The sequence below is a fragment of the Eptatretus burgeri genome, chromosome 5 (genome assembly GCF_056783735.1).
Source record: "Eptatretus burgeri isolate ZD-2024b chromosome 5, Ebu_testis_v1, whole genome shotgun sequence".
NCBI classification, from domain to species: domain Eukaryota; kingdom Metazoa; phylum Chordata; class Myxini; order Myxiniformes; family Myxinidae; genus Eptatretus; species Eptatretus burgeri.
This window is the reverse complement of record NC_140965.1, coordinates 80,632,164-80,657,034: the sequence shown is the minus strand read 5'-3', so window position 1 is coordinate 80,657,034 and position 24,871 is coordinate 80,632,164. Positions and strand designations below refer to the sequence as shown.

The window sequence follows — 24,871 nt, the reverse complement described above, 5'->3', positions numbered from 1 at the left end:
TTAATGGGGGATCTGAGCTAATCCTATATTTAGTCGTCCAATAAGGGCCATTTCCGTAACTATATATATATATATATATATATATATATATATATATATTTATATATATATATATATATATATATATATATATATATATATATATATATATATACATATATACACACACACACACATACACATACATACACACACATATATACATACATACGAACATATATGTGAGGGGAGACAAAGTCATTGGACTTGGAGCTGGAAGCGACTCCCCCCCCCACTAAAATTTGTCCTGCTCTCCGGTCTTTCACCCCCACTCTTTACTCTCTAGCCCCTACCAGCTCCAGCATCATGATCAACCAATCATCTGAAACTACACCAGGCACAGGAAGCCCACTACAAGGACATATCAAATCATATATGCATCTGTACCCCCTTGTAGTTGTGTACTTAGTCACTATCTTTTTATTCAATATCATCCTTTGTGCTTATACAGGTGCTAATTACTGTAAAAGGTTTTTCTTCCTGTTGTTACGTATTCCCATAGCAAAGATCAAAACACAATGGCAACTCACAATCAAATTTATTTCTAAATTTGAGATTAAAAACATGTACAGTGCTATAAATGGCAAGTGAAAAAACAAAATCCAGCATTCTCACTTGCCAAGGGAAGCAACATGTGGGAAGGGGGGGGGAGGGGACAAGGGGTTGGGAGACGGCCATCCGGATGTATTTAAATTGACATGTACTTAATAAAATGTACATTAAATTGATGAAACAAGTGAGGTGACAAGAAACGAGTAATCAACGCAAAAATACAGGTACAGAACACACACACCTGCCTCAGGAGCACACAGATGTTTATGGTAAGATTTAAGATGAATGGAACTGGCTTCAATAGTTCAATGTTTAATTATGAAGTAAATATTCATGTCATTAAACAACCAAGGCCAAGGCTGTGAAGCAATTCATCCCTTCCTTGTCATTCTCACAAGACAGCACCAGCCGAGCTTCGCTGCACCTTTGCGACGCTAGAGGAAAGCTGCGGCTCACGTTGCATGGATTGAAATTACCGATGGCCTCACGATACGCGCGGCACTCTGAGGGCGTACGGCACCTTGGAAAGGCACAACGCTTCAGAAAGGCAAGACACTCGACCGGTTTGCACTCACTCCTCCCACAAGTCTCCATACTTGTTCTTCTTTACTGCACACGAAGATCAAAACCACAATGAGGCCCTCAAAGGTGCACGACAGTCCAGACTGCATATAATGGTATCGGATAGGGCTTGGTTGATGTGCACATCTCCAAAAGTCCTGGCTTTTCAATCATGGAATCTAACCTTAGATCATACAATATCATATGAGGATGGTTCAAGGTTAATGTGGACATTTTATTATCATCATCATCATCATCATGTACTATGTCCAATGCAAGCGTTGGTGCTGCCGAAGCAGATACGAGGCTACAATCATGGTCAGGTCGCCAATCTAACGAAGGAAGTCAAGGTAAGAATTTGGAATTTGGTCATAGTGCCGGCGATAGCTCGCTTACTCTTTGCGAAGGACACCGTGGGATATTTAATGTCCATCGACTAATGTCGGCAGGATAGGACACCCGTTTAATGTTCATCAGAAGAACAGCACACACGTTGATGAATCACCGTGCCTGTGAAACTTAGAGGCAAGTGTGCGTATCTTTCGGCGATCTGGCCAAACCGGTTTTGTGATTTAAAAATAAATAAATAAATAAAAAGTCCAAGGTAGTGTGATGAAATTGTTTCTATTTCACAAGGCAATCAACCTTCTGCGACAGGGGCACACTTGCCCTATCGACGGTTAATGCATTGACGTCTGGTTACGTTCTGCTTACATATCGCTGGGATGGCTGCACAGCCATATCAGGAGACGTGCTTTGATGTAATCGTTTATGAAATTAATTCCACCAGATGTTGAGTGGTCCATAGGTGAAACCACAAGGTGACAAGACTCGACTGTATGGCACATGATTCAGAACTTCCTAACGCATCTTCACTGGAGTAGATGTGGTTATATCCGCTGTGTGAGGGCGAGGATTATCCTGCGGTAAAGTCATGCCCTGAGATAATGTCTGTGTGTTGCTCACCTCACATGATTGCGTAATGAGTCTCTGCAGGTCTGTACATCTATAGTTTTCCAATGTTAACGAAACCACGTGGATTGAACCAAACTTGATGTCGCTTTGGTGCTCACAATCTTGGATTTCAAATTGGAATGAACGATCATGTTTGACGATCTCCTTCACAACTGATTTAATTAACGATCCATCTCTGTTCCACAACATACATGACAATGTTGATCACCATCCTGTTTTACCCTGAATGCAGCAACTATCGGAGATGCCTCTTCGTGGTGGTTGTGCCCCCCCCACTCCCCACTCCCAATGCAAGTCGGGGGGGGGGGCAAATCGTCCCCATTATTCCTTGCTTCCTGGATTTGTCAGGGCAGTGTGGTCACGGTCAGAGTACCGATCAGTCCCCATGGAGCGGCCCTTTCCCTCTTATGTATGTCTGTCTGTCTGTAGTGGCCCTGATTTAATGAAGGTGGGGGTAAACAGTCCTGGATGTTGGAGGATCTCTGGGTCACTCCTGGATGATAAATCGGCTGTCTCAATGCCACGGGATTGTTCGAGAGAACTGTCCGAAGACACACAACAACCCTAAATGCATTGACCAGCGTTGATGACACTTACTGTATGACTTGCACAGGGTAGAGACGACCATTGCACAAAATTTCAGGATATAACTATTATTTTTACCTGTTCCAAGATGTTTTTTTTAATCCACATGAAACTTGAACAGCCCTCGTAGTCATGCACAGCTACCTTTAATATCAAAACTAAAATGTGTGAACACTCAGTTTGTTTGTTGGTTTGCTAACTCTTCCAGTTATCAATGGATCTCATCCAAACTTGGCAATGCATATGACGTATGCAAAAAAGATTTGGCAAAATCATTGAAATCGCCCCCGCCGCTCGCCGCTGAGCTCGCCCCCGCCGCTCGCCGCCGAGCTCGCCCCCACCGCTCGCCAAGCTCGCCCCCCGCTCGCCAAGCTCGCCCCCCCCGCTCGCCAAGCTCGCCCCCCCCCCCGCTCGCCACCGGACTAGCTTCCCCCGCTCGTTGCCGAACTTGCCTCCCCCGCTCGTCGCCGAACTTGCCTCCCCCACTCTCCACCTTTAGCCCCGTCCATTGTTTCACAAAATCACGATGCCCAATCCTTTGTTTTATCCAAAGAAAGTACAAACATATCTTCTCATACCAGGTTTTGTGTCCTGTGAATCAACCGGGAAGGTAGTACGAGGGTCAGGATGCCTGGTCGTCGGTGGCTGTCCCATAACTACCTCAAAGCGCTCACGGTTCTTGGAACGAAGCTCGTCATATGTGATGTGCTTTCGTTGTTCATTTCCGGGCTCCGGCTCATCGACAGCTGCCCGCCCCCACCCCCCAACCAATAAATTTTCAGAAGAAACAGATTCCGGGAAGGGGGGGGGAGAGATGGTGACAGTAACAACCAAATTAGCCAGCGAGAAAATTAAACACAGATTAATCAAAGATAGTATTACTTTCATTATACGAGCCATCAGTAATGTTGTCACTTGCTTTTAATAGCCAGTGTTTCATTATAACATTTTAGTCCTGAAGTCATAAACCTGGTGCTGACGTCAGAGCATTTGGGAAGAACCCCAATTACTGCAACACCTTCTCGGTTAGGATAATTTCAGGCGGTGTTGCTATTTCAAAGATAACAATTGAATGCCCACCCCAAGGTGCGTTCAGGGTAATAAGCGTCAACCCTAAAATGTGGACTGGCCTCACATATTAGGCCAGAGCAGATGGAGAAGGTAGAACACCACCTCCCTGAAGCTCAAACTTGACCCAAAGTCCCCCGAGATGAGCTCAGTTTCCAGAAGTTTACACTCCAAATCTTTAAGACTATCGTCTTCTGATGAACTTGAACTGGCACTTTCTAGGTTTACGAGATGGTGTTAAAAACATCAATCAACACAAGCTCAATGTGTTAAGGGAAGGCGGTTACTTGGTGGGAGTGACCACGTAATATCGGTTTTGTTGTACAATACCCAGGTGCTGTGACAGCCATTTGCACTTACATTCCAAAGAAAAGGGTGTGTCTTCAGCAAGCAGACTGGGGTTATAATCGTCATGGTCCAACTGTCCAAATGCATCATCTGCTACAGAAAGAGTTGAGATACAAAAAACAGAACATCAGATCTCATCCATTGCAAACTATGTACTATTGTAATTAATAATAATAATAATAATAATAATGATACCAACAAAGCAATAAAGTACCTGAGGTGTAAGGAGAGCTCTCTTCCTCTTGGCTATCCTGCACTGTACCTCTCTGTTCCTGGATCCTCCTGCAAGTCACACGACAATTGCTGATGTTTACAAAGACCTTTAGCCTGGTGTTCATTTAGCAGTTAAGGTGGCTGGCTTGGGACCAAAGGGTTTTGAGTTTGAGCCCCTGTTGGCCGCTGAATCAACACCACGTGGGGTTGACTCAGCCTGTCATCCTTCTGAGGTTGGCAAAATAACGAATAACCATTCGGGGTAACCTGCATCGGAGTGACGACCCATCCAGGACTGCACTTGTAATGAAACTGCCTTGGCAGCCACTATGCACCTTTATGGCACGAAAGGAATGGTATTATATTATTACAAAGACCTTCACTCCAAAATATAGCCTTGTTTAGTCTACACAAATAGCCTGCAAAGACCTCCATTTCTGATATTTTCTACTCGTAACCACTGTGGTGGTCCTTACCCGTCCTACTCAAACACGATCACAACCCTCCGTTTTAGCAACAACACAATCCTAGGCCACTGCCATTTTTACTTTTAGCTCACGACACCTCGGCCTGACAAAAATATGATGAGGCTATGCTGGCAACTCTTGAACTTTCCAGTGCGAGCCATTTTGGAAGTGCACCCACAGTAGTTGGGTATTCTGACGATACAGGCATTTCTCATGTAATAAAAGTCAGAAAAAAAACACATTAAAAATAAAAAAGACAAATGATGGGATGGAATCCACAAAAAAACAACCAAACAAAGTGGGAAGGAATGATAAGGTAGGAATGACACCTTAATACAACACCACAATCCTTTTACGGATTGCCATCATGATAATTTTGACATTTTTGTTAAAGGTGGCAACAGCAACAATTGTGTGAAGATGTCTATGTTAGAGATAGTTGTAGATTTGCAGTGTGGGTCGGTGTAATTATATCTTATATTTGCTGTGGGATTGAGAATGAAAAAAAAAAATGACAAAAGATGCTGTGATGGCAGTGTTTTAAAAGGATTGTGGTGTAATTCCTTAATACCTTGTTTGGTTGTTTTTTTTTAGGGGGGGGGATTCCGTTCCTACATGTTACCTCCGCCCACCAAAGGTGGACAGAGGTTATGTTTTCACTCCTGTATGTCTCTCTGTTACTTGGCAATTTTTTTTTTTGACAAAGACGATGTTGATCGCTTCTGTTAATCTGCTCTCTCACCTTTGATCGCCTCCAGGTCACAATTCTAAACCGATCTTCACGAAACTTCACCAAATGGTAGAGTTGGTCGTCCAACAAGAATCCTATTTATTTTTGAGGTCAAAAGGTCATCATAGACCAAAGGTCAGCAACTTTTTCAAATCTCTAAAATTGTCAATTTTCATCCGATTGACCCCACCCCACTGTATGCACCCCACTGAGTGCCGTTCCAGTTTTTTTCCTGATATGACTTGTTAACCTCCGCCATCGAAGATGGACGGAGGTTACTGTTTTCACCCCTGTCTGTTTGTTTGTTACTTACAAAATCTAAAGATTTCGTAAGTATATTGATGACTTCCGTCGTGTGTGTGTGTGTGTGTGTGTGTGTGTGTGTGTGTGTGTGTGTGTGTGTGTGTGTGTGTGTGTGTGTGTGTGTGTGTATATGTGTGTGTGTGTTTGTTTGTAGGCAGGATAACTCGAGAACAGAGGACGCTAGCAATGTCAAATTACACCACGTGCTTCAGGAGGGTGATGGCTCGTGCTGATTAGATTTTGGTCAAACTCGGTCAAAGGTCAAGGTCACAGTGAGATCAAACATAATTCCGTAAATTCATGTGGAGAAATGGAGTATTTTTGCTTCGGTCGACGTTACGAGTTCGTTTTAACTTTGATTTTAATTTTGTCTTCGGTTTTTGCGATCGCTTCGGACGCTTAACACTCGGTTGTTGAAATTCTGGTAAAAATCAGATGTTTTGGAGACGTTTTAAGATTGTATAAAAAATATTTCACTCGCCGCGTCACGGCTCGTCACGTGGTGCAGTGCGCTCGAGCAGACGAGTCGTTGAGTCACGTAAAGGTTTTGCGTGTGCGCGCTGACTGTGTTTTCGATAAAGATGGTGTTTAAAAAGTCATTTTTTATCCCAATGAAGGTTATCGTCGCATGCCTGACTCGCTAAGCCATCACATTATGCAAAGATTGTTGGTGGATGGCCGAATATTATGGTTTTGTGACTTTGATAAAATAATATTAAATAATTGCATGGAGAAATGGAGATTTTTGCTTCGGTCGACGTTACGATTTTTGATGGTTTTGTACAGAATCATTGGAGAAACTTCTGGTTTGTTTCGCTACCTTCTCAAGAGACAGCTTTTATTAGACAAGGTCAGAGGTCAAGTTGACGATTTCGTAAGTACCAGTCTATGACTGCTTGTTTGTTTGTTTGTTTGTTTGTAAGCACGATAACTCGAGAATGGAAGAAGCTACCAATGTCAAATTACACCATGTGATTCAGAAGGGTGGTGGCTAGCGCTGATTAGATTTTGGTCAAAATCGGTCAAAGATCAAGGTCACAGTGAGGTCAAACATCCAAAACATTCGATTTTTGATGGTTTGGTACAGAATCATCGTAGAAACTTCTAGTTTGCGTTGCTACTTTCTGAAGAGACAGCTTTTTTCAGACAAGGTCAGAGGTCAAGTTGACGATTTCGTAAGTACCAGTCTATGACTGCTTGTTTGTTTGTTATCTTGCCAAAACGAAGTTTTTGCAAGATATGTTAGTCAGCTTGTATGGTTTTTTTTTTGTTTTGTTTTTTTTTGTCTGTAATCACGGATAAAAAAATTCTGCAGAGCACAGTTATCATTGGAAATTTTTGTAACTTCGCATATCAGAGGCCTATAGAGGTGCCTTTCAGTGCACAAAATTTTGAAGGTCAAGGTCAAAGGTCAAGATCACTTTGTTGCAAATCAGGGGAGTCGACGAAACCCTTATTTTTTGAGTAATTTTGATCGGATAGTCTTCAAACTTCATGGGAATATAGTTCATGGTCTGGCGCTCAGCTGATTAATTTTTGGTGGCGATTGGCCTTGACCTTCATGGTTAGCGCCTCAGGTCAAACATATTTGACCCCAAGGTCAAATTTTTAAGTTTTAGGAACCATATCGTGTAATACTTCAAATTGAACACCTCGATGAGTGCTTTCTAGATATATCAAGCTTGAGACATTATGACATCATTTGGTGACGTTATGAGGCAAAAGCATATTTTTCATGGCTACTCTGTAGAACGATTCTCATCGGAATCTCTCGTAGGCAGATATTCCTCAAGGAGTCGCTCCTGGTGGATAGCAGCTCTGTTCCCCTCAGTGTGACCTTAAAGAAGTCACACGTAGTCACCTTTTGGCAAGATACAGGTCACCCTGCGGGTGACATTGGTTCATTTGTTTGTTACTTATGAAATCTAAAGATTTCATAAGTATATTGATGACTTCCGTTTCTGTTTGTTTGTTTGTTTGTATGTTTGTTTGTTTGTTTGTTTGTAGGCACGATAACTCGAGAACGGAAGAAGCTACCAATGTCAAATTACACCACGTGATTCAGAAGGGTGATAGCAAGTGCTGATTAGATTTTGGTCGAAATCGGTCAAAGGTCAAGGTCACAGTGAGGTCAAATATTCGGTTTTTGATGGTTTGGTACAGATAACCGAAGAACGGAAGAAGCTACCAATGTCAAATTACACCACGTGATTCAGGAGGGTGATGGCTAGCACTGATTAGATTTTGGTCAAAATCGGTCAAAGGTCAAGGTCACGGTGAGGTCAAACATCCAAACCATTCGATTTTTTGATGGTTTGGTACAGAATCATCGTAGAAACTTCTAGTTTGCGTCGCTACCTTCTCGAGAGACAGCTTTTATTAGACAAGGTCAGAGGTCAAGTTGATGATTTCGTAAGTACCAGTCTATGACTGCTTGTTTGTTTGTTTGTTTGTAGGCACGATAACTCGAGAACGGAAGAAGCTACCAATGTCAAATTACACCACGTGATTCAGGAGGGTGATGGCTAGTGCTGATTAGATTTTGTTCAAAATCGGTCAAAGGTCAAGGTCACAGTGAGGTCAAATATTCGGTTTTTGATGGTTTGGTACAGATAACTCGAGAACGGAAGAAGCTACCAATGTCAAATTACACCACGCGATTCAGGAGGGTGATGGCTAGTGCTGATTAGATTTTGGTCGAAATCGGTCAAAGGTCAAGGTCACAGTGAGGTCAAACATCCAAAACATTCGATTTTTGATGGTTTGGTACAGAATCATCGTAGAAACTTCTGGTTTGCGTCGCTACCTTCTCTCGAGACAGCTTTTATTAGACAAGGTCAGAGGTCAAGTTGACGATTTCGTAAGTTCCAGTCTATGACTGCTTGTTTGTTTGTTTCTGAACAGTATTAAGGAAAAACTCCTCGACGGATTTCGACGAAACTTGGTGGGGGGGAGGGGGTTCGGTATGGTCCAAGGATCATGCCGTTAGATTTTGGACTATGCCCAAAGTCCAATATGGCCGCTATGGTGGCCATTTTGAAAAAATATTTGAATTTTTGTTTTTGCATTTCTTCATGTTTTAAATGATTTCCAACCACCCCCCCCCAAAAAAATTGTTCGAGAAAAAAAAAAAAAAAATTTGCAACTTTTTTTTCAAAAAAAAAGCTCGATTTTTTTTTTGCCATTGCTACATGCGCGTCGATCTAGTTTAGTTTATTCAATCGTGGTTCAGTCGAGTGTGATCCGTTTTGGCCATTTTGAAAAAAAAATTGATTTTTTTATTGCAATTCTACATGTTTTGAGTGATTTCCAACCAAAAAAAATAAAAAATTGTTAGACAAAAAAAGGAGAAAAAAACAAACAAAATTTTGCAACTTTTTTTTTCAACAAAATTTCGATTCTTTTTCTGCATGTTATAAGTGATTTCCAACAAAAAAACATGCCAGAATTATAATTGCGGCTGATTTTTGAACTTCAGGTGGATATACCCATGTAAAATCAATTTTTGTCTCAAGGAATCTAGTTATGACGAATGAATTGAGTATGTAAAAGTTAAAAGTAAAAGGGAAAGTTGCAAACTATAACTCTGTGAGCACTGTTGACGTCAAATTGAATGAATAGGATATCAGGCTCACTTGAGTGACCTCGCAGTATTGGCGGCGGAGGTTTTGCACTCTACCGAGTGCTCCCCCTCTAGTTTAACTCTATTTTTTGTGATCTGGATGCCAATGACGTCAGCATCCAGTAGTTACTTTTGAGGGCCATTTACATGGGGAAACCAAACCCCCATTTCCCTTAACGATATATCTCATACAAGTCCCATCCCTAGTTCTCTCAATATCCCGTCCAATCTGTCTCCACTCAGACATTCTGCTACTTTTGGAGTCACCTATTTTGTATGCCAACATGGCAGAATTTTTCTTTACTCTCTCTCCTTTTTCTGCTAGTTCCATTCTATTCTATCCTCATCTCCTATATCCCCCCCCCCAATCTTCCTTCCTTTCTCTCGCAAACTCCGCTCACTTCCTTTCCTTCTACTACTATGCTACATTTTCTCTTATTTTCCTCAATTTTCTCCCTACCTAGATGTACACAATAAAGATATACCCTCATTTCTATCATCTTCCCTTCTGTTCTTTTTCTTAATGTTGGCTATTCAATTTCCTCCATTCCCTACCCTGTGTACATGTCATAAACATTACATATGCCTCATAAAGGGGGTTACATGATCACATCTATTTACACAAGGATAAGGTACTGCTCAATTTGCTTGAACAATAGTATGCATATGGTCTAATGGAAAGGTAAATTTAGAATGCCCTTTTCAATAACCGGTATGACTTGTGAACCTCAATAAAAGCATCCGCAGACCTACGAGGCCTTTTTCCATTGGAAATTATGCATTTTTGTCATACCTTACAATCCATCACAGACTTCACGGCAAACAGTGAGTTTTACGGGAGACCGAGTTTTACGGCAGAGTTTCTCACTCTGCACATGCGTAAACGGTGTGTATTGTGGTTGTATTCTATACTACAATAAAAGGAGCCGTGTGCGCATCCGTTCGGCATGTAAATTCCACCCATTGGTTGGACAGTCCACCTGATTCCACACACAATTTCTATACTGCCAATTTATGAACCCTTTAAACTTTAGAATTTACCTTTTATAACCCATTAGCATTTAAATTTTAGAATCCTTTCGCTCGAGCAGTGATTTTACTCCAGAGGTTACGCAGGTCCTTGCTATTATTTCCAACTATTTTCTCTTAAAATTGAGTTGAGCAGGTGAATGTGACGGATGTCTGTGAAGTTGGTGATGGCATGATAGGAGAGCAGAAAATGTTAAATATTCTGCTATTTCGAGGTAGGAATGCCCGTTTGGTTTTGTGTGTGGGAGGAGGATGAGAGTAAAGATTGGACAGCTTTGGAAGGGGAAAGTTGAGGTTTGTAGGGGGATTGATGCCTCAGGGTTGGGAGGGTAGCAAAGATGGGACAGCGTTGGGACAGGGAGGCTGAGGCTTTTTTGTTGAGGACTTGGTAGAGGAAGTCAAACAGAAGTGTGTGTGTGTGTGTGTGTGTGTGTGTGTGTGTGTGTGTGTGTGTGTGTGTGTGTGTGTGTGTGTGTGTGTGTGTGTGTGTGTGTGTGTGTGTGTGTTACTGCAGGAGGTGATGCAATCACCCTACGACTAGGCTAATGTGCTGGTATTTTTACATCCAATTAAATAATTTTGTTTTGCTATGGCAGAGGTACAATACCAAAGACACAATTTCGCTTCCTTCCGTTGCAATTGTTGTAATTGCTTCAGCCATTATTGATTGTGCTTGGCTGGTTGATATTTACCAACAATTCTGTGGATGAAAAATTCAGCAATTCCACGATCTCTCGATTTGGGATTTTCGCAATGTATTCTGGTGTCTTTTTCATTCTTGCTGGTTATGACAATGTTCGATAATAAACGGTATGGCTTTTAAAGCTTTATAACTTCACTCTTGTAGCTTTTAAACACATCTGATGATGTGACCATTTTTTTCCCATCCCATCCCGACATATGAAGTACTACCGCACTCCATGATACTTTCTATCAGCAATGTGAAAAGTATATCCAGCACAGCTTTTACACAAAAACATCTTCCATCACTTTGGATTATGAGAACAACATTAAACTGCCCCACCTCCCTAAAACAACCTCTTGGAGGTTACTGTGTTTCCTCTCTTCCTCTTTTGCCTGTTCATTCATTCCCTCACCCATTGTATCTGCCTGTTGCCCCACTGTTGGCACATTGTCTTTTGGCCATCGTTCAGCTTGCTCTTTCATGAGAGTACATTTTGTGGATAGGTAGATGGATGGATGGATAGCTAAATAAAAACAAAATAAAATAACATAAATAACACACAAGCCCATACTCTTGTCAGAGTGCATCAGGCCAAGTCATTGATGCTACAAGGATGGAATAAACCCGTATGGGTCGCCAGTCCGTCACAGCGTACACAGATTTACATTGAGCAGCCATACCAATCAAACCCACACTCATAAGGGTAATGCAACGAGGCTCTTCCCAATCAACCACTGAACTGCTCATGGCTTAAGGTCTGTGTAATAAAAAATATTACTGAACAATTGACACCGTAACGTGTCTGCTAAATGTGCAAAAAGAAAACCATTTCCAGTGAAACAGCCAAGAGTATTAACAACAGTTGTGGTGCTCTGGAAGTACGAGGGTCCATGTGTGTGTCACGTCAACTGTGCCATCTCACGTGAACTGCGAAAGTGGTTGTCCCATCTTGAAGGACTCAGCCAGAGGGGAATTTTCCAAACGCATGATCTTTTCACGGCACTTTGAGATATACAGCAGCCTTCCGAAGAGGAAGCCAGTAATCCCTGCAACTGGACAGAGCATCAGGCAGCAAGTTAACTTTACTGGTGCATGTTACCAGAAATAAATCCATGATAACTATCCAATCATATGACCATCATCTTTCCAGACTATAAAAGGTTGTCATTTCCGGCAGCCCCAAGCTGTATGATGAAGCTCAACTGACATTGACAGAACCTGAGACAAACAATTCCCTTACGGAGGATGTGCGGTACGCGTCCGAACCGCGTGGATGTACGTAGCATCCCGTATTGCACCAAACCATTGGTGATACCAGCACAGACCACGGCAGCTGGCAATCCTGGAAAGCAGAGGGGGGGGGTGCAAGGACAGGTGGACCGAGTACAGATGAGAAACAAGAACACAGAACACTACCACAGGCAAGCATGCAAATAAGGAATGCAGATGAAGTTAGCGTCTGTGTTTCACTGAATCCAAGCTCGACTTGATGGGTTTGCATTTCACTGACAAGCGCCACACCCGTGTCGAATGCTGGTATCTCGGGACTAGCCCAGCCAAAACAGGACTTTCCAAATAACACGATCCACCCCAGAACGCTTTGAGTGCATGCGCAGAAACCCCAAGCAACAGCAGCTATCGGGGAATTCTAACGGAAATCGTGCGAGATAAGGATTGTTACCGAAAATGGCTCACAAAGCTTCTTAAAAGTCGAAAATAACTTGGAAATGTACCTGGGAGAAAGGGGTGCATTTTTGTACGACGAAAGAGTTGGATAACTTCCTCAGCTCACTGACACGACTGAGATCTTACAGCTGCCCGTACTGCAGACTCCTGATGACATGGACAGGTACAAGGCCCAAACTATGGACGGGTACATGTTACCCAAACCCTCGACCACCGTTGCCAGTGAGTGGACTTTGAACCTTGCGGGAGTGTTTCTTTTGAACATGACAGGCTTGGTGATTCATTTAATGTATGTCTGCAATTGGAAAGACGATGCTGTGCTTCCTGAAAATTACGTTTAAAAGACTTTCATTTACAGATTTCACCCTAGTAATGGCAGGTTCAAAGCGCCCCATCTAACACACACACACACACACACACACACACACACACACACACACACACACACACACACACACACACACACACACACACACACACACACACACACACACACACACACACACACACACACACACACTTTTTTGAAAAGTCATCATTTTGAAAGTCCCGCATTGGCAAGCTCAAATCAAAAGAAATGCCAACATCGACAATGAAAAGTATACACATCAAGTTCTACCATCTTGTGTACACAGAAAAGACCCATCCCTGAAAATTTTCAAAACAACAAGGTTTAGCTGATTGCAGATGATGTCACAACTCACAAGATGCGTTTCATTTCCAGAATAAACAAAATTTGCTCGGAATTTCTGCTTCGGCACTGAACAATATAACAAAATGACAAATAAAATAAATAAAAATGTACGCTTGTCAAAAAAAAAAAAATAGTAAGAATAATAATGCATGGTCACTACGCCTCCAACACCAACAAAAAAAACACCTCCAACAATAATCACAAGGTCGTAGTTCATTCGTTTTAAAGTTCTCAGGCTTGTTGGGGAGCTGCCACACACGAACACACGTCTCACACACACATGAAGACGTACAGACGAATGCACAAGTCAACACAGGACTGACGGTTATACGAGACAAACAAAGCCACTGAGCTTGGGAGAATCAGTCACTTCCTGGGGCACAGAGTACCAGCGACATCACAACAATGGCACCTCATTTCTCACCACACTCAACGGGGCATTTCCGAGGAAGGAATTTCCTCCTCCCCATGGATGCCGACCTATGGGGATTGTCTGTGCTCTATCCTTTAAATGCTGAACGTCAAGCAAGGAAGCAGCATGGACAATTTAAAAAGTCTTTGGTACGACTCGGCCGGGCTTTGATTCGCTGACCTTCCAGACTTTGAGCCGATGCTCTAACTGTTTACACCACCGAATCTGGTTAACCTCATTATTGGACTTTATTAGCATTCAAGATGAACTACAATTAGTACAATCTACATATGGCACATATACTTTAACACGTATTTCATACAAAACAAAAAACATGAAAACTACAAATCTCAACTCGGTTCAAATGGAACAAAAGTTACAAAAACAGAGCAGAAATTACATCACCAGCAACGGGTTCACAGTTGGAAAGGTCAATGAAAGAAGACGAGTGAAAGGCTGGTTAAGGGAGAAAGCATGAGGTGATGATGGGCAGCACTCTTGAAAGACTGGAGGAAGGGGAACAAGACAACAGACACCAAGAGTCGGTTCCACAGACGAGAGAATAGAAGGATGAAGGTTTGGTGGTAATGTATTTAGCATGGGAATGGGAAGGGTAATCAGGTGTGGATTCTGGAACAAGAAGTGCAACCTCAGCTGGTTGGGAAAGGATGGAGAGACAAGAGAGCTCGAGGAACAAGGTCAGAAATGAGAAGATGGAAAACTATCCATAAATTTGCCTGCAATGAGTAAAAAGCAGACCTTGATACTTGGCTTCCTCCTGAGAGATGCTTGACCACCTCCTGAAATAACACAGAATCTTCCAGGGGAGCAAGACAGCAGCCACCAAGAGTGGGGATTTCCATGTTACTTCAGATCAAGGTCTTTATAGTTAGCTGTGAGCAGCTCACAATGGACTCAGTCCTGCTGAGAGTACCAAAGTGACAGTCTACCTTAGAAGCCAGTTTGGCGATATGATGCATGGCCAAGACAGTTTGTGACAGACCGTGAAGCATAGGTTATTCACGGACTGCACCTCCTCCGGGCATTGGCCAAATTGGTACACTTGGATTCAAAAGCTGATCCTTATGGAGGGCCAGAGTACGAGTGTAGGATTTTTCTGAAAGACTTATTTAAGGCAGCTTACCAATGATCAAGGATATTCCAGATCTACAGAGACCGGTGCTGCAGTCGTCTGCCTCTGAAAAGTATGGAATATTGTTCTGCACAGGGTGGAGTCATCCACAAAATTGAACGGAGGATTGGCCAAGAAAGCGGTGAGGCCATCGAGGTTGACCAATAATAAGTTCCATTCTAAAACACAGCTTTGTAGGACACACACTTCAAGATGGGGATCTTTGCAGAGAAAACTTGGCAACCTACAAGTAGAGGCCCCCGAATACCATTAGCAGACAGATTGGAAAGTAAGGTTGGGTGCAAGGCAGTATGAAAAGCTCGAGAGGTGTTCATACAGATGGTTATGATCTCTCGTTTGAGATGTAGTACATCCATCCATTGTCGATTTAAAGGAAGCAACATGTCCATTTTGGAATATCTTGGGCAGAAGCTGAATTGATGATTAGAGATTGGAGAGTCGGAAAAGAGATAACGTTGGGGTCTGCAGCAATGATAGATTCCATGACTGTTTCTGATGGGGAGAAGGCTGATGAGTCTGTACTCCAATGGATGTCTTGGAACCCTTCTTGTGAATAAGAGCCAAGGAGTGAAGATCTTGAAAATTTCAATGCTGATGCAGTCAAGACCAGATGTAGAGGTATCATGATTGTCGATGATCTTCTCAAGGTTCATTGAAGAGTGGTCAGCAGATTGCATAAACATGATCAGGGAGGGGGGGTGGGGTGGAAGTTGGCAGGAAAAGGGAGGGATCAGGGATTTTGGCCTTTTCAAGTAAAGACAGCGAGTGTCAAAATATTTCGTTTTTACTTAAGTAATATCCAACATTGCTCCATCCTTTTGAGATTAGGCTAAACAGAAAGAGCAACAAGGAAAGAGATGAAAATAAACATCAAACAAGATGATAAGAATCGCAAAGTGAACTTGGGGATGACACACAAGTTTGAAACCCTGTCCCCAGCAAATGTAGGTGTACAGCTGACTTTGTTGCACTTTAACAACAGCTATTCACTCCATTCATTCAATGGAGTGTTTCCTTGTTGTTGCCCTCGCCGAAGGAGAGGCTATTGCATTTGGGTCCGTTTGTCTGTTTGTCCACACAGAACTTTATTGTTTTTCTCCGCAACTGCTTGGCAGATTGAGACGAAATTTTCACCCAGAGGAGTGACTACTCGTGTAGAATGTTTTAATGATAATTATGACGTCATAGGTCACGTGGTGTGGCAGACATGGAGGAAAAATGGAAAAAAACTTTGGACCTCTGTTTCTCTGAAACCGCACCAAGTAAAAAAATTTAAACTTGGCACGTAGCAAGTACTCCTCATGGGGAATATGATTTTTTATGATGTCATCGGTGCCTTCTTTATGACGTCATAATTGTACATGTAGAATGCCAAACAGCAAGAAAAAAATTTGAGGGTCATCTCAGGATAAAATTGTCCACACAAAAAAATTGATGATGTCATCGGTCACATGATTCGGCAGCCATATTGTTTTTGTTATTTTTAATCCTTCAAAATCTTCTCTGAAGTGGCTGAACAGATTGAGGTGATACTTTACACGTATGACCGTCTATCCATGAGGAACAAAAGGTTCACACATATGATGTCATAGGTCACATGGTTTGGCAGCCATATTGGATTTACCCTAAAACCTATCTTCTTCTCCAGACGGCTGGACAGATAGAGGAGAAACCTCACACAAATGTGCCCCTCGCCATGGGTGTACAAGTTTGTTCAGGAATAATTGATAGGTCACATGGTTTAGCAGCCATATTGGATTGAAGAAAAATATTAAATAATGTTTTCTCTGGAAGCGCTTAATCAATCGACGTGAAGCTTCACATTTATGATGTAGTAGTGAAGGGGAATACAAATTTTAAATTTCAACTTGGTCGGACACAAGGTCTGGCAGCCAGAATTATTTAATTTTCTTTCATCTGGGTTATTTTTTTATATGGCTCACTTGGCTGTGCCTGGATGGGTTTGAGGGTAGAGTAGTAGCAGCTAAAATGTGAATCCTATCCAGGTTCCTCCTGATGACTTCATCTTTGCTTTTTGCTTGTTTGGGTTCCTTCTGATTTGGTCTTATGAACCTATTTGATCTATTTGGTCTTCTATTTGATTTGATCTGAACTTCTATTTGATCTGAACCTATTTGGTCTTCCATTTGATTTGAATTTATTTAAATCCAATTCGAAATTCAACTTGATAATAAAAAAAAAAACATCACGGGTCAGGGTCAAGTGTCCGATCAAAGCGGGGTTGCATCAAAGCAGGACATCTTGGTACCTGGTCATCACTGCCAGCAGTTATAAAGTGGCAGTTCTAGTTATGTCTCATTAATTACGTAACACATCAATACACACCACACAAAATTCACCATACAAAACAAGCCCTGGTGAGGGTCTGCAATCTCTGATTACTATATTTCTTGTTCTTTTTTATAAAGGGGGGCAGACAGTACATGGGAGGGGGAGAGTTGGGAAAGGGGGATTATCCCACCCCCCTCCCAACCACACAAAAAAGTATTTGAAATCATCGGGGGAAATGGAGGTTACGGTATCTTCATAAAAATCCAGTAACTCAAAGCACAAGTGTGCATACCTCGTCGTTTGACAGTGCTTAAACCAAAATGTCTCTCCACTTACACCACCCCAAGTCCCAAAATGGATCTGCTGTTAGCTGCCAGTGTGCCAATAACACTAGTTCGGTAATTGTTACTTAGCCTCCTCCTGACAAACGTTACCTCGATAGAGCATGGCCTCTCTGCCGCATTCTTGGATCACACGCATTTCTTCCTCGGATAAAATGTATGGTTGTATGCTCTCCTGCGTGAATGGAGGTGTGAGGAAATGATTGGCATCAAAGCCAGGAACTGGGAATTCAAACACAAGTTGTATTTGTTTATATGTGATGATGTTTGATGCATCAATGTTAGTCATTTTAAATGTGATCACAATTGTAACATACAATCCTTCAATCGTAGAAATTGTTCATTCTTTAACACCAAAGGACCAAATGGGCAATGTAAACAAGACACAGCTTAAAAACTTCATTTTTCATAGCTTGTACAAAACCATAAAACGAACAATCCAGCAAAGTGAGAGTACATTACATTTCTTCAAAAAATATGTGAAACAATCGATTGATTTCTGGGAGTTTTCTACAAAATTGAGGCTTATGGAAGAGCTGGGTAGTCAACAACAATGGGAAAGGAAACTGGAGCAGTGACGCAACAAACAGGGGAATTAACCAGGCAAGTCGTGGGGGGTGGGGGATGAACGGGGCAACTAGCGTGGGGGGGTGGAGGATGAACGGGGCAACTAGCAGGAGGATGAACGGGGCAACTAGCGTGGGGGGGGGGGAGGATGAACGGGACAAGTAGTGGGGGGGGGGGATGAACGGGGCAACTAGCAGGAGGATGAATGGGGCAACTAGCGTGGGGGGGGGGGAGGATGAACGGGACAAGTAGTGGGGGGATGAATGGGGCAACTAGCGGGAGGATGAACGGGGCAACAGACAGGGGAATGGACCGGGCAAGTAGTGGGGGATGAACGGGGCAAATAGCGGGAGGATGAACGGGGCAACAGACAGGGGAGTGAACCAGGCCAGTAGTGGGGGGTGGGGGAGGAACGGGGCAACTAGCGGGAGGATGACCGGGGAAACTAGCTTGGAGGGGGGGAGGATGAGCGGGGCAAGTAGTGGGGGGATGAACGGGGCAACTAGCGGGAGGATGAACGGGGCAACAGACAGGGGAATGAACCGGGCAAGTAGTGGGGGTGGGGGATGAACGGGGCAACTAGCGGGAGGATGAACGGGGAAACTAGCTTGGGGGGGAGGATGAGCGGGGCAAGTAGTGGGGGGGGGGATGAACGGGGGAACTAGCGGGGGAATGAATGGGGCAACAAACAAGGGAATGAACCAGGCAAGTAGTGTGGGGTGGGGATGAACGGGGAAACTAGCGGGGGGGTGAAGGGGGAACTAGCAAGGGGGATGAACAAGAGGGGTATGAACGAGCAGAGGGGAAAGGGGAGAGAACACAGCAACAGTCATGGATGAGACCAAAAAGAGCAATCAGCCTGGACTAGAACAAAACTCAGCAGAAAAGTAAAGTACACGAGAAGGTGTTGAACGAGACGTGCAAATGTCCATTGACAATAAACAATAAACAATAAATAAAAAGGGAAATAAAAACATTCCCGAACAAGTATAAACCTCAACTTAAAAACACTTTCTTAGAGCAAAGAAGATCACGTTTGGTCAAGAAAGAACCCACAACAGAATCTTAGTTTCCCATTAATACTGTTCACAGTACGTGTGTGTGTATATGTCTGTGTGTCTGTGTACGTCTGTGTGTGTGTGTGTACGTCTGTGTGTGTACGTCTGTGTGTGTGTGTGTGTGTGTGTGTGTGTGTGTGTGTGTGTGTACGTACGTCTGTGTGTGTACGTCTGTGTGTGTGTGTGTACGTCTGTGTGTGTGTGTGTGTACGTCTGTGTCTGTGTACGTCTGTGTGTGTCTGTGTGTCTGTGTCTGTGTGTGTGTGTCTGTGTACGTCTGTGTGTGTACGTGTGTGTACGTGTGTGTACGTGTGTGTACGTGTGTGTACGTGTGTGTACGTGTGTGTGCGTGTCTGTGTGTGTGTCTGTGTGCGTGTGTGTGTGCGCGTGTGTGTGCGTGTCTGTGTGCGTGTCTGTGTGCGTGTCTGTGTGCGTGTCTGTGTGCGTGTCTGTGTGCGTGTCTGTGTGCGTGTCTGTGTGCTTGTCTGTGTGTGTGTCTGTGTGTGTGTGTGTCTGTGTGTGTGTCTGTGTGTGTCTGTCTGTCTCTGTATGTGTGTGTGTGTCTGTGTGTGTCTGTGTCTGTGTGTGTGTGTCTGTGTGTGTGTGTGTGTGTCTGTGTGTGTGTGTCTGTGTGTGCGTGTGTGTCTGTGCGTGTGTGTGTGTCTGTGTGTGTGTGTGTGTCTGTGTGTGTGTGTGTGTCTGTGTGTGTGTGTGTGTCTGTGTGTGTGTGTGTGTCTGTGTGTGTGTGTGTCTGTGTGTGTGTGTGTCTGTGTGTGTGTGTGTCTCTGTGTGTGTGTGTCTCTGTGTGTGTGTGCCTCTGTGTGTGTGTGTGTCTGTGTGTGTGTGTGTCTGTGTGTGTGTGTGTCTGTGTGTCTGTGCGTGTGTGTCTGTGCGTGTGTGTCTGTGCGTGTGTGTCTGTGCGTGTGTGTCTGTGCGTGTGTGTCTGTGCGTGTGTGTCTGTGCGTGTGTGTCTGTGCGTGTGTGTCTGTGCGTGTGTGTCTGTGCGTGTGTGTCTGTGCGTGTGTGTCTGTGCGTGTGTGTCTGTGCGTGTGTGTCTGTGCGTGTGTGTCTGTGCGTGTGTGTCTGTGCGTGTGTGTCTGTGCGTGTGTGACTGTGCGTGGGTGTCTGTGCGTGTGGGTCTGTGCGTGTGTGTCTGTGCGTGTGTGTCTGTGCGTGTGTGTCTGTGCGTGTGTGTCTGTGCGTGTGTGTCTGTGCGTGTGTGTCTGTGCGTGTGTGTCTGTGCGTGTGTGTCTGTGCGTGTGTGTCTGTGCGTGTGTGTCTGTGCGTGTGTGTCTGTGCGTGTGTGTCTGTGCGTGTGTGTCTGTGCGTGTGTGTCTGTGCGTGTGTGTCTGTGCGTGTGTGTCTGTGCGTGTGTGTCTGTGCGTGTGTGTCTGTGCGTGTGTGTCTGTGCGTGTGTGTCTGTGCGTGTGTGTCTGTGCGTGTGTGTCTGTGCGTGTGTGTCTGTGCGTGTGTGTCTGTGCGTGTGTGTCTGTGCGTGTGTGTCTGTGCGTGTGTGTCTGTGCGTGTGTGTCTGTGCGTGTGTGTCTGTGCGTGTGTGTCTGTGCGTGTGTGTCTGTGCGTGTGTGTCTGTGCGTGTGTGTCTGTGCGTGTGTGTCTGTGCGTGTGTGTCTGTGCGTGTGTGTCTGTGCGTGTGTGTCTGTGCGTGTGTGTCTGTGCGTGTGTGTCTGTGCGTGTGTGTCTGTGCGTGTGTGTCTGTGCGTGTGTGTCTGTGCGTGTGTGTCTGTGCGTGTGTGTCTGTGCGTGTGTGTCTGTGCGTGTGTGTCTGTGCGTGTGTGTCTGTGCGTGTGTGTCTGTGCGTGTGTGTCTGTGCGTGTGTGTCTGTGCGTGTGTGTCTGTGCGTGTGTGTCTGTGCATGTGGTGTGCGTGTGTGTCTGTGCGTGTGCGGGTGTGTCTGTGCGTGAGTGTCTGTGCGTGTGTGTCTGTGCGTGTGTGTCTGTGCGTGTGTGTCTGTGCGTGTGTGTCTGTGCGTGTGTGTCTGTGCGTGTGTGTCTGTGCGTGTGTGTCTGTGCGTGTGTGTCTGTGCGTGTGTGTCTGTGCGTGTGTGTCTGTGCGTGTGTGTCTGTGCGTGTGTGTCTGTGCGTGTGTGTCTGTGCGTGTGTGTCTGTGCGTGTGTGTCTGTGCGTGTGTGTCTGTGCGTGTGTGTCTGTGCGTGTGTGTCTGTGCGTGTGTGTCTGTGCGTGTGTGTCTGTGCGTGTGTGTCTGTGCGTGTGTGTCTGTGCGTGTGTGTCTGTGCGTGTGTGTCTGTGCGTGTGTGTCTGTGCGTGTGTGTCTGTGCGTGTGTGTCTGTGCGTGTGTGTCTGTGCGTGTGTCTGTGTGTGTCTGTGTGTGTGTGTGTGTGTGTGTGTCTGTGTGTGTGTGTCTGTGTGTGTGTCTGTGTGTGTGTGTGTACGTCTGTGTGTGTACGTCTGTGTGTGTACGTGTGTGTGTGTGTACCTGTGTGTGTGTACGTGTGTGGGTGTGTGTGTGTGTGTACACGTGTGTGTGTGTGTGTGTACGTGTGTGTGTACGTCTGTGTGTGTGTGTGTGTGTGTATGTGTGTGTGTGTGTGTGTGCGCGTGTGCGCGTGCAACACCCTTTCTGAACAACGAGTCTCTAATCAACCCGATGGAATCATAATTATAACATTTTAACTCTGATAACTTGTAATAATTCTCCACTGAAGGACTCTCTCACTCACCTGTCCTGTCCCGCCAGACGCCATTACGTCCTTCGAACCGGACATCCGGAAAGGTTTTTAAATTCCCGTGAAATCCGGGAATTCCTTTCATTTAATTTTCCCTGTCGGGTAATTAACAAATGTTCCGTGTGGTGATGTAATTAAATAGAATCCAGACTTCATTTTCACTTTCCTTCCAATCTCCACATTTCACGATCATCGCTTCCTGACGCTGGGCCTCGGTTTCCGTACCTCAGTTAAAACAACCCCTTGAGGAGGAGGGACGGCTTCCGGTGAACTTTGACCTCACCCGGGGTGTACTCCATTACCGAGCAGCTCGTGGAGTGCTCGTCGAGTCGCTCACTCGATGTTAATCGCTCAAACAAACAAACCAACGAACGGTTAATAAGGAACGGTAAACGAGAGCAAGTTGACTGAAAGGAGCACACTCCAGGCTCCCTCGTGCTGAGGGTGTGTTCCGTTAGCAAGCAGCTTGCTATCGCTTGACAAGCCAACCGTAAGGCATTCCGCATGAACCGCTTTGTAAGCCGCTTGGCAAGCGATCAAGAGACGTGTTACATCGTCGAGGCTCGTGAAAGAGCGAGAATTAGAACAGTGAACGGATCAGGAGGTGACAGGACAAAATGAGCAGGAGAGAAAAAGAGGGGGAACATCAACAACTGCAGAGTTGAAGGCGAAGATGGAGGGAGACTTGGATAAAGAATGTGTGTGGAGAGGAATGGGGGGAGGGGAGGGGGCAGGAGAGGAATGGGGGGAGGGGAGGGGCAGGAGAGGAATGGGGGAGAGGAGGGGGCAGGAGAGGAATGGGGGAGGGGCAGGAGAGGATTGGGGGAGGGGAGGGGGCAGGAGAGGAATGGGGGAGGGGAGGGGGCAGGAGAGGAATGGGGGAGGGGAGGGGCAGGAGAGGAATGGGGGAGGGGAGGGGCAGGAGAGGAATGGGGGAGGGGAGGGGGAAGGAGAGGAATGGGGGAGGGGAGGGGGCAGGAGAGGATGCACGGGGTGGAGGGGGCAGGAGAGGAATGGGGGGGGAGGGGCAGGAGAGGAATGGGGGAGGGGCAGGAGAGGATGCACGGGGTGGAGGGGGCAGGAGAGGAATGGGGGGAGGGGCAGGAGAGGATGCACGGGGTGGAGGGGGGCAGGAGAGGAATGGGGGGGAGGGGGGCAGGAGATGATGCATGGGGTGGACAAGATCAACCTTTGACTTTCCAAATTGCGTTCTTCATGGAAACCTGTCACGAATGACCAGGAGTCATTTCTTCAACAATATGTTAGATATAATTTATAAACTCCATTGAACTCACAATCCCACGGTATTTAACACGTGACATCTGAGCCGATGTAAAGGTGTGCTCTGGCACAGGTACTGCAGGTACAGTCGAACGAGTTGGTTGTCCGTGTTGCTCGTGCGGTGGTATTTTCATGATGTGAACATTCATTACTTTGTGTTCAGGTGATTTCGATGCTAATTCAATCGATACCGACGGTGACCCCCTGTATCAAAAAAGGTCAAGTGCGTACGTAATAAATAGATTGAACGTGGCATGTCGCGAGGTCTATAACTGGTCAGTACTTCACCAACACACATCATACAACTACACAGTCATGTCCATCTTGTGCTTGAGAAAAGCCTCCACTTGACCGGTCTCGTCCTGAAGCCAGTTTGTGGATCGCTTCACCGCCATCGAGCTTTCGGACACCTCGTCCTGTCTCCAACCGGATTGGTTGCCCAGCATTCAGCAGAGCAACGGCTCCCAAGGGTCTCCTCAACCTGAAGGGGATTCCTGACTTGAGGATTTCCTTGGAGTCGTTTATGCAACGGCCCTCCAGGAGATCCTTCGCGAAAGGAATCACAGTGCACCTGAAGGGTAATCTTTCCTCAAGGATGAGGGAATTTTGTGCAACCAGGCCTTGGTTTCCACAAGGTCAAAGCTGAGCAAGGTGTGAGGCAGGGGAGACATTCCAGAGGGGAGAGCAGTACTCCCTCAAGCCGTGGATGAAGACCTCGTGAGTGGACAGCAGTAAAGGTGTGAGGCAGGGAAGCCATTCCAGAGGGGAGAGCAGTACTCCCTCAAGCCGTGGATGAAGACCTCGTGAGTGGACAGCAGTAAAGGTGTGAGGCAGGGGAGCCATTCCAGAGGGGAGAGCAATACTCCCCCAAGCCGTGGATGAAGACCTCGTGAGTGGACAGCAGTAAAGGTGTGAGGCAGGGGAGCCATTCCAGAAGGGAGAGCAGTACTCCATCAAGCCTCGGATGAAGACCTCGTGAGTGGACAGCAGTAAAGGTGTGTCAAGGAACCACTTTGTAGGATGGAGGATTCACAGTCGGCAGCTGCTGTTGGAGGCCAACTTTGAAATGTGGTTTTCCCAAGAAAGATCATGGCTGATAGTGAGATGGAAAGTTTGAATGATTGACTGAAATGTAAAAAAAAATTCTGAAAACAATTGAAAATCATATTTTTTCCATTGCCAATTATTTATTCATTTTTTTTGCCACTCAGAAAGTGTTGAAAATGGTCCTGAAATGTGGATTTCCCATTTTTAGCAGTGACCTCACACCTTGAACCCACTTTGATCCAAATGGTGGTTTACATGGAGAAACTGTGTATTTCGAGCTCACATTCAGATACTGATTCCACCGTCGCTCGAAACTCTGAAGGTTCTCAGTTTGTAGAAACTGATCAGTGAGATTTTGAAGAAACTATTGGAGACAAAATTAGTGATGGAAACGCTTGAGGGGTATCGTGGAGGTAACGAGCGTTTCAAGCCTTTTGCGAGAGATTCAGAGGAAGAAGG

At 45.0% G+C, this 24,871-nt stretch overlaps 1 protein-coding gene across 3 annotated transcripts; it reads right to left on the bottom strand.

Annotated features, from left to right (window-relative positions):
- Positions 1 to 560: 560 nt before the first annotated feature.
- LOC147026807 (OCIA domain-containing protein 1-like) lies at positions 561 to 22,512 on the bottom strand. 3 transcript variants are annotated; one of them, XM_085882602.1, is made up of 8 exons: positions 22,079 to 22,512; positions 17,849 to 17,930; positions 12,418 to 12,519; positions 12,100 to 12,229; positions 4,343 to 4,410; positions 4,141 to 4,221; positions 3,291 to 3,458; positions 561 to 1,200 (listed from the first exon to the last, which is right to left on the bottom strand). In XM_085882602.1, exons 1-8 carry the CDS (start codon positions 22,121 to 22,123, stop codon positions 1,163 to 1,165), a joined length of 714 nt encoding a protein of 237 aa, XP_085738728.1. In that variant the 5' UTR covers positions 22,124 to 22,512; the 3' UTR covers positions 561 to 1,162. The 3 variants fall into 3 exon arrangements, with proteins under 3 accessions (XP_085738728.1, XP_085738726.1, XP_085738727.1); XM_085882600.1 differs by having other exon boundaries at positions 17,849 to 17,977; positions 22,079 to 22,506; XM_085882601.1 differs by having other exon boundaries at positions 4,141 to 4,218; positions 17,849 to 17,977; positions 22,079 to 22,505.
- Between the last annotated feature and the right edge of the window lie 2,359 nt (positions 22,513 to 24,871).